The sequence below is a fragment of the Podarcis erhardii genome, assembly GCF_964252035.2.
Source record: "Podarcis erhardii genome assembly, chromosome: 5".
Classification (NCBI taxonomy): Eukaryota; Metazoa; Chordata; class Lepidosauria; order Squamata; family Lacertidae; genus Podarcis; species Podarcis erhardii.
Genome location: NC_138509.1, coordinates 60,079,888 through 60,101,226, shown reverse-complemented (window position 1 = coordinate 60,101,226; position 21,339 = coordinate 60,079,888). Strand labels below are relative to the sequence as shown.

The 21,339-nt window shown below is 40.6% G+C and overlaps 1 protein-coding gene across 1 annotated transcript; it reads left to right on the top strand.

The window, feature by feature from the left end:
- Window positions 1–268: 268 nt before the first annotated feature.
- Window positions 269–20,065, top strand: FAM168B (family with sequence similarity 168 member B). Its single transcript, XM_081864088.1, has 7 exons — window positions 269–561; window positions 5,943–6,023; window positions 9,058–9,141; window positions 11,341–11,483; window positions 12,997–13,174; window positions 14,254–14,378; window positions 15,331–20,065. Exons 2-6 carry the CDS (start codon window positions 5,954–5,956, stop codon window positions 14,364–14,366), a joined length of 588 nt encoding a protein of 195 aa, XP_081720214.1. The 5' UTR covers window positions 269–561; window positions 5,943–5,953; the 3' UTR covers window positions 14,367–14,378; window positions 15,331–20,065.
- Window positions 20,066–21,339: the final 1,274 nt, after the last annotated feature.

Sequence of the window (21,339 nt, the reverse complement as noted above, 5' to 3'; positions counted from 1 at the left end):
AAAGCGGGGGGGCGCGAGAGCGCGCCTCCAGCCTCCTACACGTGACCAGCCCTGAGGCCACCTAAACAAATAGCAATTAAAAAACAACAACAGCCGTCGACTCCTTTGCTTCTTTTGCAGTTTGAGGGGGCGGGGGCGGGGGCGGGGGGGAGAGAACGGCAGAGCGCGACGGCTCCTGCGACCACGTGACAGGGAGCCGCGGCCGCGAAGGCGCCTTTCTCCCCCCGCACGTGACAGCGGCTTTCTGCTCGCTTTGGGGGGCTTCAGGCGCGCGCGGCTCTCGTCGCCGCCACCGCCGTCCATCCTCTGCACCCAGCCGACGGGCGGATGTGACGTTTTGGGCCGCTAGGTTGCTGCGCAGTTCTCTGGAAGAGAGCGAGAGAGAGAGACGGGAAGGCGCAGCCAGGAAGGGCTCGTAGTTGTGGTAGCGGCAGCTCCAGGCGGCACTTACACACATACACACCCCGCCCAGGCTCGGCCCCCTCCCGCCTCAGGCCCCGAGAGCGAGAGAGCGACAGCCGGGCCGGGGCCGCCGCCGCCGCGACGAAGCGCCGCAGTCTGGTAAGCGAAGGAGCGGGCGCCCCCCCCCCGCAGCCCCTGCCCTGAGGGGAGGCCGAGGTGGTCGGCCGTCCTCGTACCTGCAGCTCCCGGCCTCTGCAGGCTTTCGGGGCCGCGGCCAGAACAGCTGCCCGGCGGGCTCCCTCCCCTCGGCTGGCCTAGTCGCTCCCCGGCGGCGCTGCAGTCAGTTCCCTTGCAAGGCCCCGGGCGAGGGATGCTTGGCCGAGGCAAGGCCGGGGCCGCAGACTCGCGCCCGCGGGCGACCTGCAGCAGCTCCGCTCCTCGCGTTTCCCGGGGGCGATCAGCCGCTTGCGTTTCTTCGCATCTTCTCTCTCCCCCCCCCCCCTTCTCCTTTCCCTTTTTGCACCTAGCCGGGCTGCTTAACGGCGATGCTTTGCGGGCGCCTTAACTCTCCCCAGTCTTTCTCCTTCTGTTTTGTGCTGGGGGAGGGGGGGGGGAGAGGTCACTTTAAAGGCTTTTCTCGGCCTAGCTTTAGAAGCGGGGGCGGCTGCGTCTCTTGCACAGAAAAGGATCTGCCCAATTGCCCTGGAATTCCTTGGGCCGCTTACTTTTCCCCGACGCTCCGCGGTGACAAAGAAAACGGCGTTTTAGGATTTAAACCGGTTTGCGCTTATTGGAGGCGGTCTCTGAGAGAGACGATCGCGCCCGTTATACCTACCGGCTGTGTCTTTCAAGGCTCAGTCTTGAATAACGTGGGTGGGCTTCGTGGGTCTCGCGTGTTTAATAGCAGCAGGCCTGTCTGGGCACGCTGACATGGAGGTAGCTTCCACTGAAAGCAGTTGATGGCTTTTTAACATAGACATGAGGACCAGATTGCACGGCTATTTTCTTATCACCCTACGGTGCCACTTAATGCTTCCAAATAAACATGCAGGATTGGGCTGCCCATCACTTCATTTTAGGCATATGTTGTATATGCACATTCTGAAACTTGCTATGTATGTTTCGGAGCAGTTTGCCAAAGAGGTTCAAGTGTCCTTGCAATATGTCACTAGCTAACTTGTTTAAAGCAGGTCCAAGTCTTGTCTTAGCAGCCATGTTCCTTAAACTGGATCCTTTAAATATCTGTTGGACCTTAGTTTCCATATTTGGGTATACCAATTCAGGTTGCATATGTGCACAGATAAGGCAGATCATCCTTGAAATGACTCTAAGTCCAAAAATCAAATACAGAATATACATAATGATACCCTCATGATGTTTTCCTTATTTTTTTAATCCAACTTGCTCTATAGTTATCTCTATAATAAAAATAGAGCACTTGAAGGCCTTTTAGACTGATTTGCAGTAGACTGGTATCACTTGTTTAAAATACTTTTTAATGACATTATAAGCCAAAGAATATGTTTGTGTTGTCTGTTTTAATTATTATCAAGTGTGGTTTGAGAGTTTCCTTAATAACAATATTTGGGTCTTGTCTGTTCATCTTAATCTAATCTCTAGGATTTAAACCATATAGTAATGGAGAAACATTGCTGCCATGTGTGCTGCCTTGATTTTAACCTTACTCTGAAAGGGATAGATTGGAGTTTGCTTTGTTTTTTGAATACAAGCTAACAGGCAGACAATTAAAGTGTCCTCACATCTGGCATTTGAGCTTTTCTTTTTCTATATTTGCGCCATCTATATCATGCTTGAATAAACCAAATGCCTTACAATACAACTTAGCTTGCCATTGTCATAACCCTGAGCAGTAACTCGTTTGTTTCTGTTAGTTGTTCTTCACTATGACTATACCCTTTCCAGCTGTTTCTGCTACAGTTTTCCTTTTTGTCAATTCTCTGGCTATTTGCATTCAGTTCCAACTTCTAGGCAGCAGAATATTACTGTTTTTAGTTTTGTGGTCAGCGGAGCAGTCAACCTGATTTTCTTGATTTTGGCCTGATTAGGAACCAGGTTATCTGATTTGGAACCAGAACCCACCTGCAGTTGTCAGCCAACTTGGGCCTTAAGACCATCTTCTGAGGCCCTGCTCTCTATCTTGTCAATAAAAGAAGTAATGATTAATACCAAGGACCAGATTCTTGATGGTGGCCACATATTTGTGGAATTACCTTGCTCAGAAAATACTTGTGGTCTGATTATTGAAACTTCTAAAGAGAAAACTTGGCCATTTTTATTTCATTCTGTATTTTAAATTAATTGGTATTGTTTATTTTAAAGAGATAATATAATGTGGCTTTAATATGATGGTTTCATATGTTATGTTTCCACTGAGAAACTTTGTACACTGCATTGTGAATGTCATTGTGTCCTGAAAGTCAAGTTTTGAAATTCTTTTAACTAATGTTTCTTCCCTATAACTTTCCCCATCTTTCAAGGCCTACTGCCACTCTAGTCTTCTCATGGGTTTTCAGGGTACCCACATAACTTTTAACGACATATGTTCTTCTAACACCTAAACACATACATTTTATTCTTTAGGTTGCTTATTTTTTGCAAAAACATGAGGAGGATTTAAACATAATCATAAAAATGTAAGATGTTGATAGTAGCACCCTACTAATTTGACCAGACTTTCTGTCTTCTCAGATATAATCTTTTTAGAGAAGCCTATAATTGTAAATGTTATAAAAGTTTGAAGCTCATAAAACAGCAGAACTTCTCAAACACTGTTATCTGTGGGATACATGCAGTTCACCCTTCAGGCCAAAAAGTGTCTAGATTTTTTTTTACCCATATACGTATGCTTTCTGTTCATCAAACAGCTTCATCTTAGCTCAGTTTATCCTACCCAGTTTCACGACTAATTTCATCAAAATGTTGTAGGAGGATTATTGGCAGAAGTGGTATTTATACACTAGAGGTCAGTTTCCTTGTTTTCTAATCTATGTATTAAACATAATTTATAGACCACTTAATCAAAAGATAAACATCTTTAAGCAGTTTGCATAAAGTAGAATAACTAAAATGTTTATTTAAAAATAACATCAGCTAGTATACATTTTTAAAAAAACAAATTGAGTACACTTTCCTAAACAAATAAGTTTTTATCAGGTGTCAGTACAGTGAAGGTGCCTGCCTGATGTTATTAAACAGCAGAGAGTTCCAGAGCATTAGTGCTGCACACTTAAGATTGATTGCTTGCTGATATAGAAATGAACATTATAAGAATAATCTTGCATTTAAGGCCTCAAGCTGTGGAAGAATCATCATTGACCCACTTTTCTATAATTTTCTTCAGAATTATGGAAGTACAGTGCTTCTTTGGCATTCTGTTCTGTAAACTATTATTGTCACTAGGTTAGTTTAAATGAATATTTTTGATTATGATTCAAATGGTGTACATTCTGGTCTTTCAAAAAATGCTAGGGCCAGACACAACTTTACCAGCATTTTGCAATGTAAAATTATTATTTTTGATGCTGTTTCCCTTATGCCCCAGTCTTAAGTGCACTGAAGGAAAGTAGGTTCTGTTGATACCAGTAGACTAATAACATAAGATGTCTGCAATCCAGAAGAGCTAAATTGCTCTTTAAGTACTCTGAAAAGTGTGAAAAGCACTCCAGTGATTCAGTTCTGAAAGGTCTTGAGTTGAAAATAGAGACACGGTTAAGGTGCTTACACATCCCTCATATTTGCACCCTTGAGTATTGTGATCAGTGTTCTACAACTGTAACCTCCAATCATTTCAAACCTAGAATCAGTGGCGTAGCGTGGGTTGTCAGCACCCGGGGCAAGGCAAGTAATTTGCGCCCCCTAACCTGTGGATTTGCGCCCCCTAACCCGTGGATTTGCGCCCCCTAACCTGTGGATTTGCCCTAACCCCAGATGTTGCGCCCGGTGCGGCCGGCCCCCCCTGCACCCCCCACGCTACGCCACTGCCTAGAATCGGCTTTCAATAATTGCTTGCAACACAGGCCATAACGTGGTTCTTTAAGCATACACGAAATTGGGCTTTTCTCTCTCTAGTTACCATATGTGATGAGAACAGGGATACTTACTTTTAAAGAAGTGGAATTTTGGCAATGTTAGTTTGTCACAAAGGGGTGAAAGAAATGGCAGCTGCCTCAATTTCTTCTTTACACAAATTTTAAAAGTACAAATGCCCTATCATAGCTTGCTGTTGTCATGCATATATTGACAACCCATCATTAACTTTAAGCCATAGTGCATGAAGTTTATGAACTATTACCCATAAGTAGTCTGGGGGACATAGCTTCATTTCTAAAATGAAATGTGTAAGCTTGATCTTATATGCTGTAGTGTGTATTGATTTCAATTACATGGATGGATGAGAAAACCTTTCCACTTGCGCTGTTTCAACTGTCATTGAGATTAATCATAGTTTGTTTCTCATGGGGCACCAAACTGCAGTTAATCTAAAATGGAAGTAGAGGCTTGTGGTCACCTTGTCCCCATGCAAGAGGAGTGGGAAAGCACTCAGGCCAGAGGCTTGTTCTCATAATACTGAACCCTGACTTAAACTATGCTTGAATTCACTCACACATCGTGGTAGGTGATGCCACCGGTGTCTCACCTTATATTTGTTGTGCTCTACTTATTGGACCGAACACCAAGAAGCCAAACTAGTAGTATGTTTTGCTTATTTGTCTAGTACATTTATAGTCCACATTTTTTTCCCATCATGGAACTGCAGGCGACATACTGTACATTGAGTTCCCAGACAGTTTCCCAGCCAATCAGCCATCAGGCTGAAAACTGCTCAATTTCTCCCAGATAGTTGCCTTATGTACTTCGCACGATGGCAAGACAAGTCTTTGGTGACTTAAGGATGGAATCCTAAGCATGCTGCAATGAGTAAGCTCCGTAGGTCACAGTGGGGCTTCTTTTTGCTCTTGACAGACACCGTCTTTATATGGGACATCTTGTTTTCAAAAGTAAAGCCAGACTATGAACCGCACTTCAAAACGTAGTGTCAGAAACTGCTTGTCTCATCTTTGTCAATTGTGCTCATCTACAGTGCTTTAGACTGCAATCCCAAGCATACTTAAAAGGAGAGCAAGTGTCATTAACCTTTTGTGATACTGAGTGAATAAATGTGTTTGGGATTACACCATTTGAGGTGTGCCATTTTGTCTACCTGTTATAAATTAAAGACCACTCTTGAGAAATGGTTCTTTTTTTAGATAGCAGTAACAACTGTTGACAGTTTTATTGCATCTCATGTAATACATGCCCAGATATCATGAAAGGTACAACATATAGCCATATATGTTAACAAAATCTTAGTTGCACAATTAAAATAAAGAACTTATTAAGAGGGACTTTGTGGCAAGCACATGCCAGAATAATGAAAATGTAGTTGATAATATTGGATTCCTACTGCTTCACATTTTAGTTGAACATTGATGACTAAGACTCCCTATTCTTTTTCTATACAAATGCTTTCCCCCCTATAGTTTCCGAAATCATGAATCCTGTTTATAGTCCTGGATCATCTGGGGTTCCCTATGCAAATGCCAAAGGAATTGGTTATCCAGGTATGTAACTGAATCTCTTAAATGTATTACCTGGGTGCTGTCTATTAATCAAACTGGACATTGTAGTAAACCTAACTTCAGGATGCATTGGTGTAGAGTAGTAGCAGTTACTCCCAAGTAAGTACCTGAGTGACAAACTTCACATATAGCCTGTGGACTGCACAAATAGCTCCAGAGAGAAAAGTGGACTGAGTGTTGTCATGTCATGTCAGAACCACAGAGGCATTTTATTTGGCTGTAAGGGCAGCCACAAACAGAGGATTGCTCTTAGACTGTACCATCTACCAGAATCCAGAAGGTCAAGGGAATGTACAATGCCTGCAGTGTAAACCTATGTCTAGGCAGAGAGCTGTGCTGATAGTTTCTGCCCTTTTGAGGCCACAAGGAATGGGAAGGACTATGTATAGTGTTTGGGTTGGGGGAGACACTTTTTCCTACCTCTGCATTTCTGAAAGCTGCAGGTGATTTGAACATTAGTTTAAATTGCTGGTTTCTAACTGTTTTAGCTTAAACTAACCTTTCTTATATGGCAGCATATAAACAACTTACTGTTTCTTGCAGCTTGATTATTATTATTATAATTAATTTCACTTCTATACCATTCATATTTTAAAGAAAAACATCTCAAAGCGGTTTACAACACATTGAAACATCACATAAAGCGATCCAGAATAAAACAAGTTTAAGCGCCAAGGGAAATACTTCAGATCTTTCTCCAAGTGACATTTTGCTTTTGCAATTTTTATTTACCTACTTAATTTATATAGCTGTTCCATAGCAGAAGTACTCTAGGAAGCCAGTGTGGTGCAGCGGTTAGAATCTTGGGCTAGAACCTAAGAGATCAGGGTTCAAATCCCCACTCAGTCATGAAGCTCACTGGATGACCTTGGGCCAGTCACAGCCTCTTAACCTACCTGACAGGGTTGTTGTGGGGATTAGCATTCAGGCTAAGGCCACAATTTGGTTTTTCATGATGTCTGAACCCGGCCAGTTTTGAACTTGCTTTTTATTTTGAAAAGAATACATACAAATAGAAAAATGCTTTGGATGCAGGCTTAACGTTTGTCCTGTAACTAACTGCAGATAAGAGAACACAGGAAGGGCCATAGCTCAGTGGCAGAGCATTTGCTTTCTATTCAACTGGGCTATCCAGGTTCTTGGTCATATGGTCCTAGGATTGATCCTGGTAGAGCTGGGAAAGATTCCCTGCCTGAAACCCTGCAGAATTGCTGCTAGGTCAGTGTTGACATTACTGAGCTAGCTGGGCCACTGGTCTGGCCCGGTAGCTTCCTGTGTGTCCCTAACATCGTTTTCTGCCAGTGCGTGTCTTTAAAGCATTGTGATTCTCACCCTTTGTTTCTCCATGTAGAAGTGCTTAGTTAGCCAAAATAGTCTGCTGTTGCTGTTGTCTCATTTCAGGCTGTCCATACCATTGAAAATATACATTTGAATGCTATTATAAATTATTATGTTATAACTCATTAAAATATCTCCCTATTTTAAAAAGTAGTTGAGAGTGACAATATTAGGGGTGACTTTAATATTATTTAGAGCTTTTTAATTTTTTTATTTACCTGTGTGTTGCTTTCCACAAAGAATTCCTGAAGTGACTCATATTAAATATGAAACTACAAAACAGAGAGCATACATCAGTTAAAGGTTTGTCGACAAAAATGAGTCATAAAGCAAAAGACTCCCCCACCCAGCAGCAGGGTTTAAGGACCTGTTGCTGAATTTCTCGCTTACACACATAGGCTCGTACAAACCACAAGAGTCCCTAGTATCAGTTCTACTTTGTAATCTTAAAAACAGTTCTCTGAATACATAGGAAAAGTGCTATACTGGGTGGTAGTAATATTGAAGGTCCTAGCATTTACTATTTACTGTGTATTATGTGGATAGGAGTGCTTTACAGTCCTCATCCTCCAGCATCTAAAATACAGTTAATTGGACTTTGGAATTAGCAGAATGCACAAGTAGTAGTGTATAACTCTGCAGAGGTTATTTTTTTAAAAAATAATTCTAGAGAGTTGGGGTGGCTTTGCATAGTATAGATTAAGGATAGACACCTGCCATTCTGAAGCCTATGCATCTGGCTGGCATCCACACCTGACCACTACTTCCTGATGCATAGGCAACAAACACAATGAAATAGATCCATAGCCATTTCATATGTGGCAATGTACCCTATCGGGGGTAGGCAACCTAAGGCCCGGGGGCCGGATGTGGCCCAATCGCCTTCTAAATATGGCCTGCGGACAGTCCGGGAACCAGCATGTTTTTACATGAGTAGAATGTGTACTTTTATTTAAAATGCATCTCTGGGTTATTTGTGGGGGCTGCCTGGTGTTTTTACATGAGCAGAATGTGTGCTTTTATTTAAAATGCATATCTGGGTTATTTGTGGGGCACAGGAATTTTTTCATCCCCCCCCCAAATATATATATATATATATATATATATATATATATATATATATATATATATATACACACACACACACACACACACACACACACACACACACACACACATATATATAGTCCGGACCACCACATGGTTTGAGGGATGGTGGACTGGCCCATGGCTGAAAAAGGTTGCTGACCCCTGTACTATATAATACATTTGGTTTATTGTTCATGCCTATCCTATGAAGATCTCCTCAGAAAAGTGGCTACATTGCACTGTATAATTTTAACCTCTTTTTGGCTGACTGAAGCAGTTTTTTATCTTTGTGCAGTTGGCCTGGAAACATAGGGGTTAGATGGCCATGATTAGACCATGTCCTGTAGCCTTACAGCTGGCTAGGGTTGGAGGGGTTTAGAGCCTAACAGCATCTGGAGGGCACGACATTGGATGCCCCTGGTTTATAGCCTGAAGCCTCACAATATTAATCATGGGCTTGATTACATCACTGAGATACAATTGAAAGAAGTCATGTTCACCTTATTTTAATTAGTTGTAAGCTTGGAAAACAATACAAGTAGATCATTGGAGGTATTTCTAAAAGTAATTTTCAACTGTTTTCTCTTAGCTGGATTCCCAATGGGCTATGCAGCTGCTGCTCCTGCCTATTCTCCAAATATGTACCCTGCAGCAAATCCTACATTCCAAACAGGTATGTATGCAGACATGTCGAAGTCAACAATATAAAGCATTGGGTGGGAATAGTGATATTTTTTGGCATCTGCAGAGGATTTCTGAAACAAAGAAACTGAATAGCCAGACTTTTTGTTGTTGCTATGTTTGAGAAAGGAGTGTGACAGACAGAGGTAGCAGGTTCATCTTTCCCCAGCTCCATGCTAGGTACTGTTGCATCCATGGCATTTGTCTGTCATGTACTCTGGAAAGGAACTGATGTCCTAATTAACTCTCACAGATAATTCCACCACTCCCGTTTCCCATTATAGGCCTTGATTCTGGGAGGCATGACACTACGGGTTGGAATATGATGTTAAATGGCCATCTGTCATGGATGCTTTAGTTGAGTTTCCTGCATTGCAGGGGGTTGGATTAGATGGCCCTTGGGGTCCCTTCAGTTCTATGATTCTATGATTTCTTCCCTCTGTATGTCGAAGGCAACCTGGTGCCCTGTTGAGAGACACGGGGATGGTAAATATTGGGTATTGCCTGCAGTAGGGTTCTGTGACTAGGTGCTCATTAGAGGGTGAACGTGCAAGAGAGGGTTCTGCCTCCTGTATACTCTTCCAGTTGATGTTCTTCAGCCTAGTTCCCACTCTCACATGGGTAGTCTCCTTGGTGCTTGCAATTGGTTATTCACATATTGAGGAAGTTAAGACTAAACCTTATCATCCAATGTAGGGAGTTGCAATGGAACACTATCTGCATTTTGTTTGTTCTGCTTTTTGTCTTTTGCTCTTATCCTGTGAAGATAAATGAGTCATAAGTTTTTGGCAGTAAGATGGAGAGGAGTGTTGGGTATTCGCCAACATGTACTCCATGTTCCCTTCTGCGTGCATCACAGAGTTTACTGGGGTTTGCACAACGGGGGCTTCCTGGTGACACTGTGTATTCTTTCCTTGGTATTCCCTGCATGTGGGGATACTGCTACAACCTATTGGGTAATGGACTGTTTGCCAGTGCACAGTATTCCTGATTGTTGTTGCTGAGGGTGGGGTGGAGAAGGAAGGTGCACTGCATAGCCATTATTTTTCTTGATTGTTGGAGCAAAAGGTGGTCAAGGGTTGTTTGAACCAAGGTCCCCTCACTGTGCGGGGCATCCCTCCACTTTTTAATCATTGTGCCTTGTCCGTCCAGCTCCACATCCTACCCAATTTTATAATTAGGCACCATCCTCTTGAACCCCTTGCCCCCAACCCCTGGGGGTTTTAGCAACCAGGTTCAGATCTGTTCTGGATCCAGGATTATTGTTTTCCGCTCTGTGTGTATTTGTATTCCAAGATCTAAAGAAAGTTATTGTAAGAGATTATTACAAGATGAGTGTTGTTTGTTTTCCCTATATCTCCCCATCCCCCCGCCACCCCTGAAGTGCAGAAATTAGTGGAAATATCACGATGCTTCTAGCTAGGTGAATGGCAGCTATATTAAAATAGTGCTAGGCATCATGGGTATCAGAAATCTGTATAAAAACACTCCAAAATGGATTCTGTAATCTAACTTCAACCACAATCAGTTTTGCAAAGTGAGTAGACTTGTTTTGTTTTATTTATTTGGTTATAAGTATATATACTTCTATTTGTAAAATAAATACATAAGAATGGTTTATAACTATACATAAAACCATACAAAAAAATAAATCCAAAATTGGCTAACTATTGTGGAAAGACATATTCTTAATTGCCCTCATAAGCCTGACAGAACAGAAAAGTTTCCAGCACCTATTTAAAAGCTGAAACAGAAGGGGGGCCTGCTGAATCTATTGGCAGAGTATTCCAAAGTTATAAATACTTGCTGCCTCGTATTATTATTTTTAATCTGGTAAATAAAGTACAACATTTCTGTTGTGCTTTACCTAACTTTACCTAACTGTTGTGCTTTACCTAAAACCCAAGTACTATATTGACCAACCTTAATACCTGTACTACTCTTTGATATTCTGTTGTTGTTGTTTTTGATTATTGAATTGTGTGTGGTAGCAGATTCTATTTCACTAGAAAATTTAATGGATGTTACTAATTCTTGTGGTTTATTAATCTGCTTGATTGTTAGAAATTATGAAAGCATGTATGTGCATTCAAACGGCTTAATGGAAGGCTCACATTTGTGCCCAGGAGTGTTAAATAAATCTGATTAACGCTCAGCAAAAAAAATTAAATTTGTTTTTTTCTGTTTATAGGTTATACACCAGGCACACCATATAAAGTCTCCTGTTCACCTACCAGTGGTGCAGTGCCTCCCTATTCTTCATCACCCAACCCCTATCAGACTGCAGTGTATCCGGTTCGAAGTGCCTATCCACAGCAGAATCCATATGCACAGGTAAAAAATATAGATTTACTGTTTGCATTAATTCTGTAACAGCCCAGAATGCTATCCTTCTCTACTTTGTTAGTATTTTCTGTAGAATCAGTGTGTTGTGCAGAAAGTTTTTACTTCGGTTGCTCTTGCTTTACATTACTCTGTTAGGTTACTGTACTTGTGGGAATATCTGATTTTTCTGAGTATTATCATTCTTGGAAATATGTGGTGATGTTATTGTTTTGGTAAATATGGCTGCTGTGTGGCAAGGGCACAGTAATGTAGGCCACATATCCCAGTATCAGCATGGAAATTTTATAAATCAATTCTTTAAAAAAGGTTCAGTTGAATGATCTGAAAGAAGGAACATGAAACAGTAAACTTGCTGCACCTAAGGAGACCAGGGTCTGACCGGTGCCTGAGTGAGAGACTGCTTGAGAACCATATGTATGTTGTCTCGAGTACCATGGAAGAAAGATTTGCATTTATATAAATACTAAATGAGCTCTTTTTAAAATGGGGCCTAAAAATAAGTATCAAGATGGATAAAATTACTTGCTTCAGCTGAAAAGGTTTTTTCTGTGCCTTCCACCCTCTCCTCTAGATTCAATTTTCACCTTTCCTCAAAATCTCTGCCTACAAATAACTGAGGTGTAAACCTGCAACTGAGCTTTGCCACTCAGATGGCAAGTAGGAACATTGCACACATTAAGACTCCATGGATATAAAAACACAGATGTAAAAAGCAAAATAATATAATATAATATAATATAATATAATATAATATAATATAATATAATATAATATAATATAATATAATATAATATAATATAATATAATAATTAATATAGATTTCTGTGTGCAAGGAATCTTTTAGCTTTATGCAAGTCCCCAAATGCGGGTGTTGTACTTGACCAGATTCACATATAAATATATACCTAAAGCTACCTTCCTGTGCACCCTTTCCTAACAGATGTCAGAGACAAACTTCAGACAAAAATAAACATGCATAGAAACAGGCTTGTGAATGAACTCCATCTTTAAAATGCTTGTTTTCTCTTAAGAGAAATAGTTGCAAATACAAACAATAGACATAAACGTCTGGATTCTGAATTACTGCCTTGTGGCATGCAGGGTGAAGCAAAAAAGAAAGATAACCCTGCTTTATTAAACTATCCCAAAGATTTAAGCTGATAAAATTACAGGATCTCAGTACAAAGGCGATCTTGCTTTTTGGAAACAAAATGTGAAACTTCAGGTGTGAGAATAGTGACAGTTCAATTAGAGATTAACAAGGCAAGTGTTGTGGGTTTGTTTGTTTTTTCGGGGGTCCAACCCCCACCTGAGTTGTAATGTCAGAGGAGGAAAGAGATGTAATTTTCTGCCTTTGATCTCTCTCACACACCCCACCACTCCAAATTATACCTGTGGTCTGTACTTAATGGTATTTTTCCTGAAATAGTTTTGTGTGCCCTTTTAGGATGCATGCAGTGGTGGCAAGGATTTTACTCAACCAACTATTTTTTCCCAACAGCAAGGCACTTACTACACACAGCCTTTATATGCAGCACCACCCCACGTAATTCATCACACTACAGTTGTGCAACCCAATGGAATGCCAGCAACTATGTACCCAGCACCAATTCCGCCCCCCAGAGGAAATGGTGTCACTATGGGAATGGTGGCTGGGACCACAATGGCAATGTCAGCAGGTAAATAGATTTTTGTTATACTACATTCTGGGCCAGGGTCAGTATTTAGTCTCACTTGATAGCAATCAGTGTGGCCAGTTTGATACTGCATGTAAATTCTCGTGCAACTTGTGATAAGTGGATATTGTATATCTGAACTTTCTTGGCTACCATGACTGATAACAATACTTCAAAAAAGTGCCATTTAGGACTAGAAGTCAGATCATCCTGTAGCACTTGAGTTTCACAAGTTAATGTGCATTAACTACTCTGATTTGTCTGAAATCTGCTGCCCATACACTTGAGTGGTGGTTGGATTTTAACTTGAGACTTTGGCCTGGTTCACACATTGCTTAGTGTGGGGGTTCCAGGGGCAAAGATTGTGGCCACTTTACTCTTCCTTGGTTATTCTGCTGCTGCACTGCCCTGAGTAATGGACTGATTTAGTGTGTTCTGTGAACCAGGGGTCATGGTTTAGCTTTCCACAGACTAACACAAGCTGTTTGCCCTATGGTTTACACAGCTTAAGGTCTGTCCAGGAGAGCTAAGCCATGATCCCAGGTTTAGACAACATGCTAAACCAAACCATGGTCACAGCCAGCAGAGCAATGGGGAGGCACAAAGTGACTTTGATCCCCTCTCTCAAATCTCACACAGTCATGTGTTCCTTCAGAGCCATGATTTGGCTTAGTTTGAGTTGTGAACCATGTCACCCAATTCTACTGATAAATTTTATATGAAGCATTTTTATACAGTGGGGAAATACTGCAAGCTGAAGAGCTGCTCAGAGGATGTAGATGTACTTGGGGCAGGGAGCGGGAGAGTCTAACTCCTAAAAACCTTTCCTGTTCCATGTAACACATGAAGTAGCATTATGAGACACGCTGTCTCGGCCCCAAACTAGGATGATATACCTGCCTCTCGGTGTGTAACTTTCTCTCCTTTTCTTGCTACAAAATTTGGGGGGGGGGTGAGCAAAAGGGACACATGGCCACAAGCTTGCAAAATGATGTTCCTTTTAAATCCTATGTAAGTTTTTATCGATATGTTGACTTCTAAATTAAAGCAACATTATTATGAAAATATTCTTTGCTCCTCAGGTACCTTGTTGACAACGCATTCCCCAACTCCTGTAGCCCCACACCCAGTTACAATGCCCACCTATCGGGCCCCAGGAACGCCAACCTATAGCTACGTGCCCCCACAGTGGTGATTACCACACAGTGTAAGTACTGGCATGGTTGTAACAATCATAGCAACGTCTTTGCGAGAGATCTAGCACAAGTCGCAGGATAAGTTATAACTTTTTGATAGTAGGTGCGTTGGTATGTGTCACCTGTAAATGTCAGCCTTGGTTATATGTTCTTAAACATTGCTTGTTTCTGGGAAAGAACGTTTTACAACCACAGCGGTTTGGCTTTCTGAAGAGTGTCTTATATCCATGTATAGTTTTTCACTCTGTACAAAAGAAATTTAAAAATAAAATGAAGCAAGATTTATTTACCTGGTTAAAGACCCACCTATGTCGCTTTTGTGCTTTGGGCTCCTTGGATGAATACTTGGCAGAGAAATTTTTGAATTCGGCATTTGGATTCGGAACTGTGTGGGCTTCAATGGGGAGTACTGATGAGAGTTAGCTTTGGCTAACATCTGCACTGCCTCTTGATATGATCCAGCGGCACATGGAGTTCCCTGATGGAAGGGTCTCCCTCATTCAATTTTCCTGACTATCTTAAAGTTAAAACAAGCTTTGAGCAGCTGTTAATTGCCTGAAACGGGGCATTTACTGTTGATTTTTGCTTTCACATTTTACATATATCTCTTTGACTGAGGATCTGATTACTCTGCTAGAAATGTTCTGATCCATTTGCAGAATCTGACTGTCTTGAGTCATGGGGTTTCTAGGCTTTCTAGTACAGGTTGGATAGATGAGCTCTGCAAGTGAAATCTGCTAGGTTAGATTGAGGAGGCAGACGGAAGAATAGGGCTATCTTGCTGTTGAGCACACTCTTTGAATCTGCCAGTTCTGGGTGAGTATATGGAACAAGGCGGGTCTGAGTGCAGAAGTAACTATTATGTGCCACATTTGAATTGTTTCTATATTTGACATTGCATGGATCTTGTTACATGAAGTCAGACATTTACTTAGTTGCCTTCTTACCCTTCTTTGAATGTAGGTTTGAAGATGGGAGATATGCAATCAAGTAACTGAGGTTTAAAAGTTGGTGCTGAAGCCCTCATGCCTCCAACCAGGACTTATTTCTTCTGAATGCTTGCAATCCTTTGCTAAACACTAATTCCACATCACTGAAGATTTCCCAGTGCTGCATATCTTACATCTTGGAACTCCAGCAGTTAGTCTTAAAGCAAATCCTGTTTTGTGGACTGTCTTGCAATTTTTAGCTCATTATAATGATTAAAGGGAGTATAAATTTATTGATCATATCTAGTTGAATGCATGTCTAAGAACACACAAAGCTTGCTCAATCTACCTGCTGTGACTGATGCAAAAAAAAAATATGTCATATGCAAAATCCAAAGGAGCCGAAAAGTATTTTACAATTTGTATCACTAATGCACTGTTGTAATGTATGCAGGGTCTTAAGAGGTAGTATTGTGGCAGTGATTTGTTTCATAGGAAAACATAATATACATTAGCAACTTTCAGTTGATGAAGGCACCAGTTCAAGGGGGCACTGTTAAGTGATATTTTCCTTTCCTAGTTCAGTGACTGGAAAATTAGTTCATAGTTTGCAGAGAATCAGTTTACCAAGCATACCTTTTTTTCCATTTCCTTTTTTCTTCCAGTGGGAGGGGGTTAGATTCAATGTTGCATAAACATTCTTAAGGACAAGAATGAAATTTTGCAGGAAGTGTGGTTATCAGTGGCAAAAGCAGCTTGTCTATAAATCATCAAGGTATACTTCATTAGAATATTAGGTGGAAAATCTATCTACATAATGGCTTGCCTCCTTTAAAAAACTCAAATCACAGTTTTAAATGATATGTCCAAAAGAAATTTCCGCACTTCTGGTAGAATCAGATTTCCTTTGGTTCCAATCCCCACCCCACCCCAAGATAATTTTTCTTGCCAGTCCTGGTCAGCTAAAAAAATTTCAATTTCAACCAGTTTGCTTTTGTAAAATGTACTAATGTAAATAGGAAGGAATTCAACTACATGTTAGATACGGTAAAGGCAAACAAGCCATTTGAAAATATTTTACTTGGCTTGGTTTCCTCGCAGCATAGATTATGAACAAAGTGTGGTAGGAGTTGTCATGATGGAAGAGTTCCAAAAATGAGTACTGAATTAGAAAGTGATCAAGTACAAAGACATTAATTAGTATTTTGCCATAATCTCCTATCATATCCTTATTGCTTCCTAAATTGCATTTAGAAGACAGTAAATTAAGAAAGCAGATGCAGTGTTTCATTGCAGCGAGTGACTCCTGAATTCCTTGCCTATGACTTTTAAGTTTTTATAAAAGTTCCTAAGTCAATTCCGTGGGGAGATAGAGCTAGTCTTGGAACCCACTTGTGTACCAAAATTATTATGAGATTTTATTTTTAGTTTAGTTTCAGTGCTAAATGCAATCAAGGGCTTTCTTTAAATTGGCACCATTTAGGTAAACAGTAACAGGACATTATTTTCCCAGTATTTCCAGCATACAACAAATTGTGCTGTAAGTGGTTATAAAATGTTCCGTTAAAAGTTGGTATTTGTATGTTAGGTTATAGTGTTGGTAGACTACTCGAAAAGTTTCTCTCTTTTTAATTGTGAGATTGAGTATCCCTGTACTTTATTTTGGGATGATCAGTTTTTAAATCGCATTTGGCAGCTACTTCTGTGTAGTATGCATGCTGATTTTAATGCTGCCGTCCTATATTTTCCTGGGGCAGGAGGGTTCCACATCTCGTATCCTTGTAGAGGTGAGGGTCTTGATAACTTTACTTTATAATAGACACTCTTCATGTTTTTGTTTTAGCGTAAGGTTTTATAAAGTTAATTTTCCAAGGAGCACATTGTAGATGGCCCCCTTGATCCAAATGCCTTTAGCACAACAAAAAATTAAGATATTTAAATTTTAATCTTGAGCACTTGTTGCAGTTTAGAAAGTCCCATATGCAGAGAACAACAACAGCAAAATCCTACCCCTACCATTTGGAGTCTGTACTGCTTTGGACGAGTCTGCTTAGCTATACCATTTGTGAAATTGATCTGTAATTCTTATTTTCAAAGTGCTCCACAGACCTAGTGATCATCCAGTGTGGGCAAATGTCCATTTTAGCAAGTTTAGAATAAAATATTTCTTGCCACAGATATGAGCATTGAAAATACGGCTTTGTTGGGGACATGTTGAAAACAAATGAAAGCACTGCTGCCTTCAGTCTCTTAAATGCTCCGAACTCTCTTCAGCTAATGCAGCACTTTGTGAATGGTAAGGACAAGTTATAATTTATTCTCCTCAAGCTTCAGATTTCCAAATGCTTCCTCTTGCTTTTTTGGACACAGTAGTAGTAACAGCTTTCTAGGTGATCTCACTTGAGCACTTTTTCTAAGTTGTGTTTTGGGATTCATCTGCAAGGGGGGCGGGAATAGTACTTTTTGCAAAAGATACTGCACCTTCCAGAAATTCTAATCTGTGGGTGGGAGGGAGGGAGAGGGCATTTTTTGGGAGGTAGTTCCATGCCTCCATTACAGTCAATAGGGAAGTAACCAAAAGCACAGTGATGAGGGGGGTGTATATAGCTTGGTATATTGTTGCAAATAATAAAAAGCATGAATATGAAACTGAAAGTTTGTACTTCAAGTGGGTTATAGGCAGCAGGAGGTGTTGTGGAATTCTTTCTTCTGCTGTTTGTTCCATTCCCTGTTTTAGAATTCCTGGGCGGGGGGGTGCGCATGGGTGGGTGGGGTAAAACCTCAAATTTTTAGTACGTGGCTGCATTGGAGCTTCCCAGAAAGTTATAAAGGGAGCTAATGCAGTGTAGACAAGGCTCAAATCAAGCTGCTTTTTCAAATGAACGCAGCCTTAAATGTAATCAAAAATTACAGCAATAACAGAAAACAAAAGGATCTGGGCTTTTAAACTTCAAAAGTTATGTTTTTGAATAATGTTCAAAGTATCATTTAGGAGACGTTCCCAAGGTAGATAACACAGCGTTCTAAGTGTCTCTTTTTTAAAGAAGAGCAAAATAGCAAAATAGTCACATTCTATGGAAACATCATTTGCCTAAGAATTGGTAGATTTAGTCAGTGGTGTTTAGCACTAACCTACTGACAGGAAACTAAACCTCAATTATTAATCCTGATTATAAATGTGTAACTAAAATATTGTTGAAGGCTACAGAAATTCAAGTACTCTGACAAGCTCATAAAGTAACCATGAAAGGTAGCATGATGCTATAATGGAAATATTGTTTGGTGGGATTCACTTCAGCTGAATTCCTGTAAATGAAAAGCCACTTAGAATGCAACACTTGTAATCTGGTTAAATTTTATGGAACGGTATTTGCATAGGGATATTCCATGTCAGCCAATGTTCACAGATCTTAATTTCTGTATAGAATTTTGAATTGATTAGGCAAATCTTTCTCCTATGTGTATCAAATGAGCAGTGTTCCTCTTGGTTGAGCACAGTATTGTAAAGCTAGCTTAATCTGTTTTATTAAAATGCAGGGAAATTGGATGACACTGTTCTACGCAAAGCAGAATATCTAAATTGCTTCTATGAAAATGGCGAGTTGGCACTGTTAGGTAAATACACGGTATTTAGCGGCTGCTTCTGAAAGAAGTCGGCATCCATATAGAGGTTTTAACTAACTTCTTGATAGTTGTGAAGGCTCACCATAGCATTTTCTATCGGGTAACTCTGCTAGAATACATCAAATAGTACAAATGCCATTTCTGTCTGTGCATGTAAAATACTAAGCCCCAAATCCAGAGTTCGGTTGTGGGGGTTTTCTCCATGGGTGTCTGCACATGGAGCTTTTTCCAAGCCCCTTGCTTACTAACTTGAGTGGTGCTGTATAGATACTACTTTTTCAGCCTGTAAAACCCCCTTCATTCTGAAGTGGAGAAGGAAGGTTGTGCAGGCAAGGAAGCTGCATGTGTGTCTTGAGTCATCTGTGAAGGATCTCTTTAGTCAGGCTTCAATAGAAATGGAAGGGAGAAAAGCTACATAAGCATGTTTTTGCATTAATATCTCAAACCATCAAGATTCTTGAACTGCCTTTTCAGGATAGTGAAGGCAGGGGGGCATCTGACCCTTTCTAATGTGACTTGGAATACATTTTGAGTATCACAGTGTCAGGAGCCAACTTAGTGTATCAAAATATTCTAAATAGTTTGACCTCTAATTACCCAACATGATCTGTGTGGTTTTTTTCCAATCTGATGTGACTTTTGAGCACTTAGCAAGCAAACCGGGGAAGTTTCATTTAGCTTGCTGCTGTACAGACTTGTTTTTAGTAGAATGGATTTGTTAGTGGGATTTTATTGTAGTGCTATTATTGGCTGCCCTTGTGGGGTGAAAAGGGGGAGTGCATGCAACAGAGGTGCAAGAGGCCCCAGTAATAGTGTTTGTTATGAAATAGACACAGGTTTCCTTTTTTTATAACTTTTTTTTTAAAAAGAAGACTGTCTTAAAGCAGTTGTATTGGTACTTTTTCCAAGTTTAGGTCAATGTTGTCTTCCAGAACCAGTTTAAAGCATCATATCTGCATTGAACTATTGCATCAACACATAGGAGTGGCAATTTCATTCTGAGCCAACTGTGTAAAATTCATTTTTATTTTTATGCAATCCAATGAGTAGATGAGCTCAGAGTTAAATTCTTAAAAGCACGTTTATGTAACAGGAATTGTTATGTATTAATACTTCAGTTTTCAATAAAGATTGACTGTGTTGCTTATTGTGGTCCGGCTGTCTTGTTTTTTTTTTTCTTGGAACAACTACAGGTCTCAAAGTTCCCATCTTACCTTCCAGTTGCCTATGCTAGCTGGAGATGATGGAGCATCTGCACATTCAGAGAGCCCCAGGTTCCCTGCCCTTGCTCTGTAATGTAACTTTGTATGCTTAGCTTGCTGCTTCAAATCAACCACAGCATATCAAAACAGCTGCTTTCTTTACTCAAATGGAAAAAGTGTTAAATTGGCATCAGTCCTTCAGTTGGTTGTATAGCTCACTTTCCCCTTTTGCTGGTGGTATCAAAGATCCTATATTACTGCATGCTTTCACAGAGAATTATTATAAGAAGCTTTCCCTGTGCTGACATTCTTCTATGGAAGTTAGATTTCCTATACTGTATATATACAAACCCAAAAATGAGAATTCTGCTTATTCTATGAAGCTTCTGAAAGCAGCAGTATGGCAGTCTTGTCTGTTTATATGGGATATGAGGAGGACTCTGAAGTATGTCAGGCACCAAGCTAAGTGTGAGGCGGGGTTTTTTGGATGGAGGGCACTTGTCTGGACCAGTATTCCAGTAGTGGGTGGTGGCAGATCCACACAAAGCTATTTCACATGGATGCAGAGGCATGTTTAATTCTTGGTATTAAATTCTTAGTAACTCCACAAGTTTCACCTGTTTTCTTTAGACTTTTAATCCATTTTATCCATCCTTTATAGACTTTAATCAACTCTTGGGGGCTTCATGTTCCACATCCCTGGAACAATGGAAGCTATGTTGTTGCATTCCTTTTCTGGGCTCTGCTGGCTACTAACTTCACACCCATCTACCATTGTTAAAAGCAGCAGGATGTTCTTGCCACCCAGTTGTGGGGTGTTCTGGCTTGGTTCAGCACTAATCCCTTGCTCCTTGTTCCAGTACTTAATCTGTACTGCTGTACACTACAGCATACAATTTATCCCATGGGACTGATAATTCCTGAGATCTATTTACGCAACAAGTAAAAAGTGCTTTCATTTGCAGCACTGGCCACCTGACTGCATAGTTTGCATTGGTCAAGCAAAGGGAACTCTGGCACATTACTTCCAGACTGGTCTTTCTCTTTTGCTATTGGACTTCCTCTCTCTGACGACTACTACACTTTTCTTCAAATACTTCTGTGCTTAGTAGCTGGCTAGGTTGAACTGTGTCGTTAATACAATTGGTATTTTCAGGTCTACACATCTGACAGAAGCGTTCTTAGCTCTTGATCATGTTGTGGCACACCACTTTGGA

Bases quoted from the DNA above. Each gene is read 5' to 3' on its own strand.
- FAM168B (XM_081864088.1), top strand. From the start codon at position 5,954: ATGAATCCTGTTTATAGTCCTGGATCATCTGGGGTTCCCTATGCAAAT. The intron at 9,142-11,340 runs GTATGTATGCAG...TTCTGTTTATAG, and splicing joins AAATCCTACATTCCAAACAG to GTTATACACCAGGCACACCA. The intron at 13,175-14,253 runs GTAAATAGATTT...TTTGCTCCTCAG, and splicing joins CACAATGGCAATGTCAGCAG to GTACCTTGTTGACAACGCAT.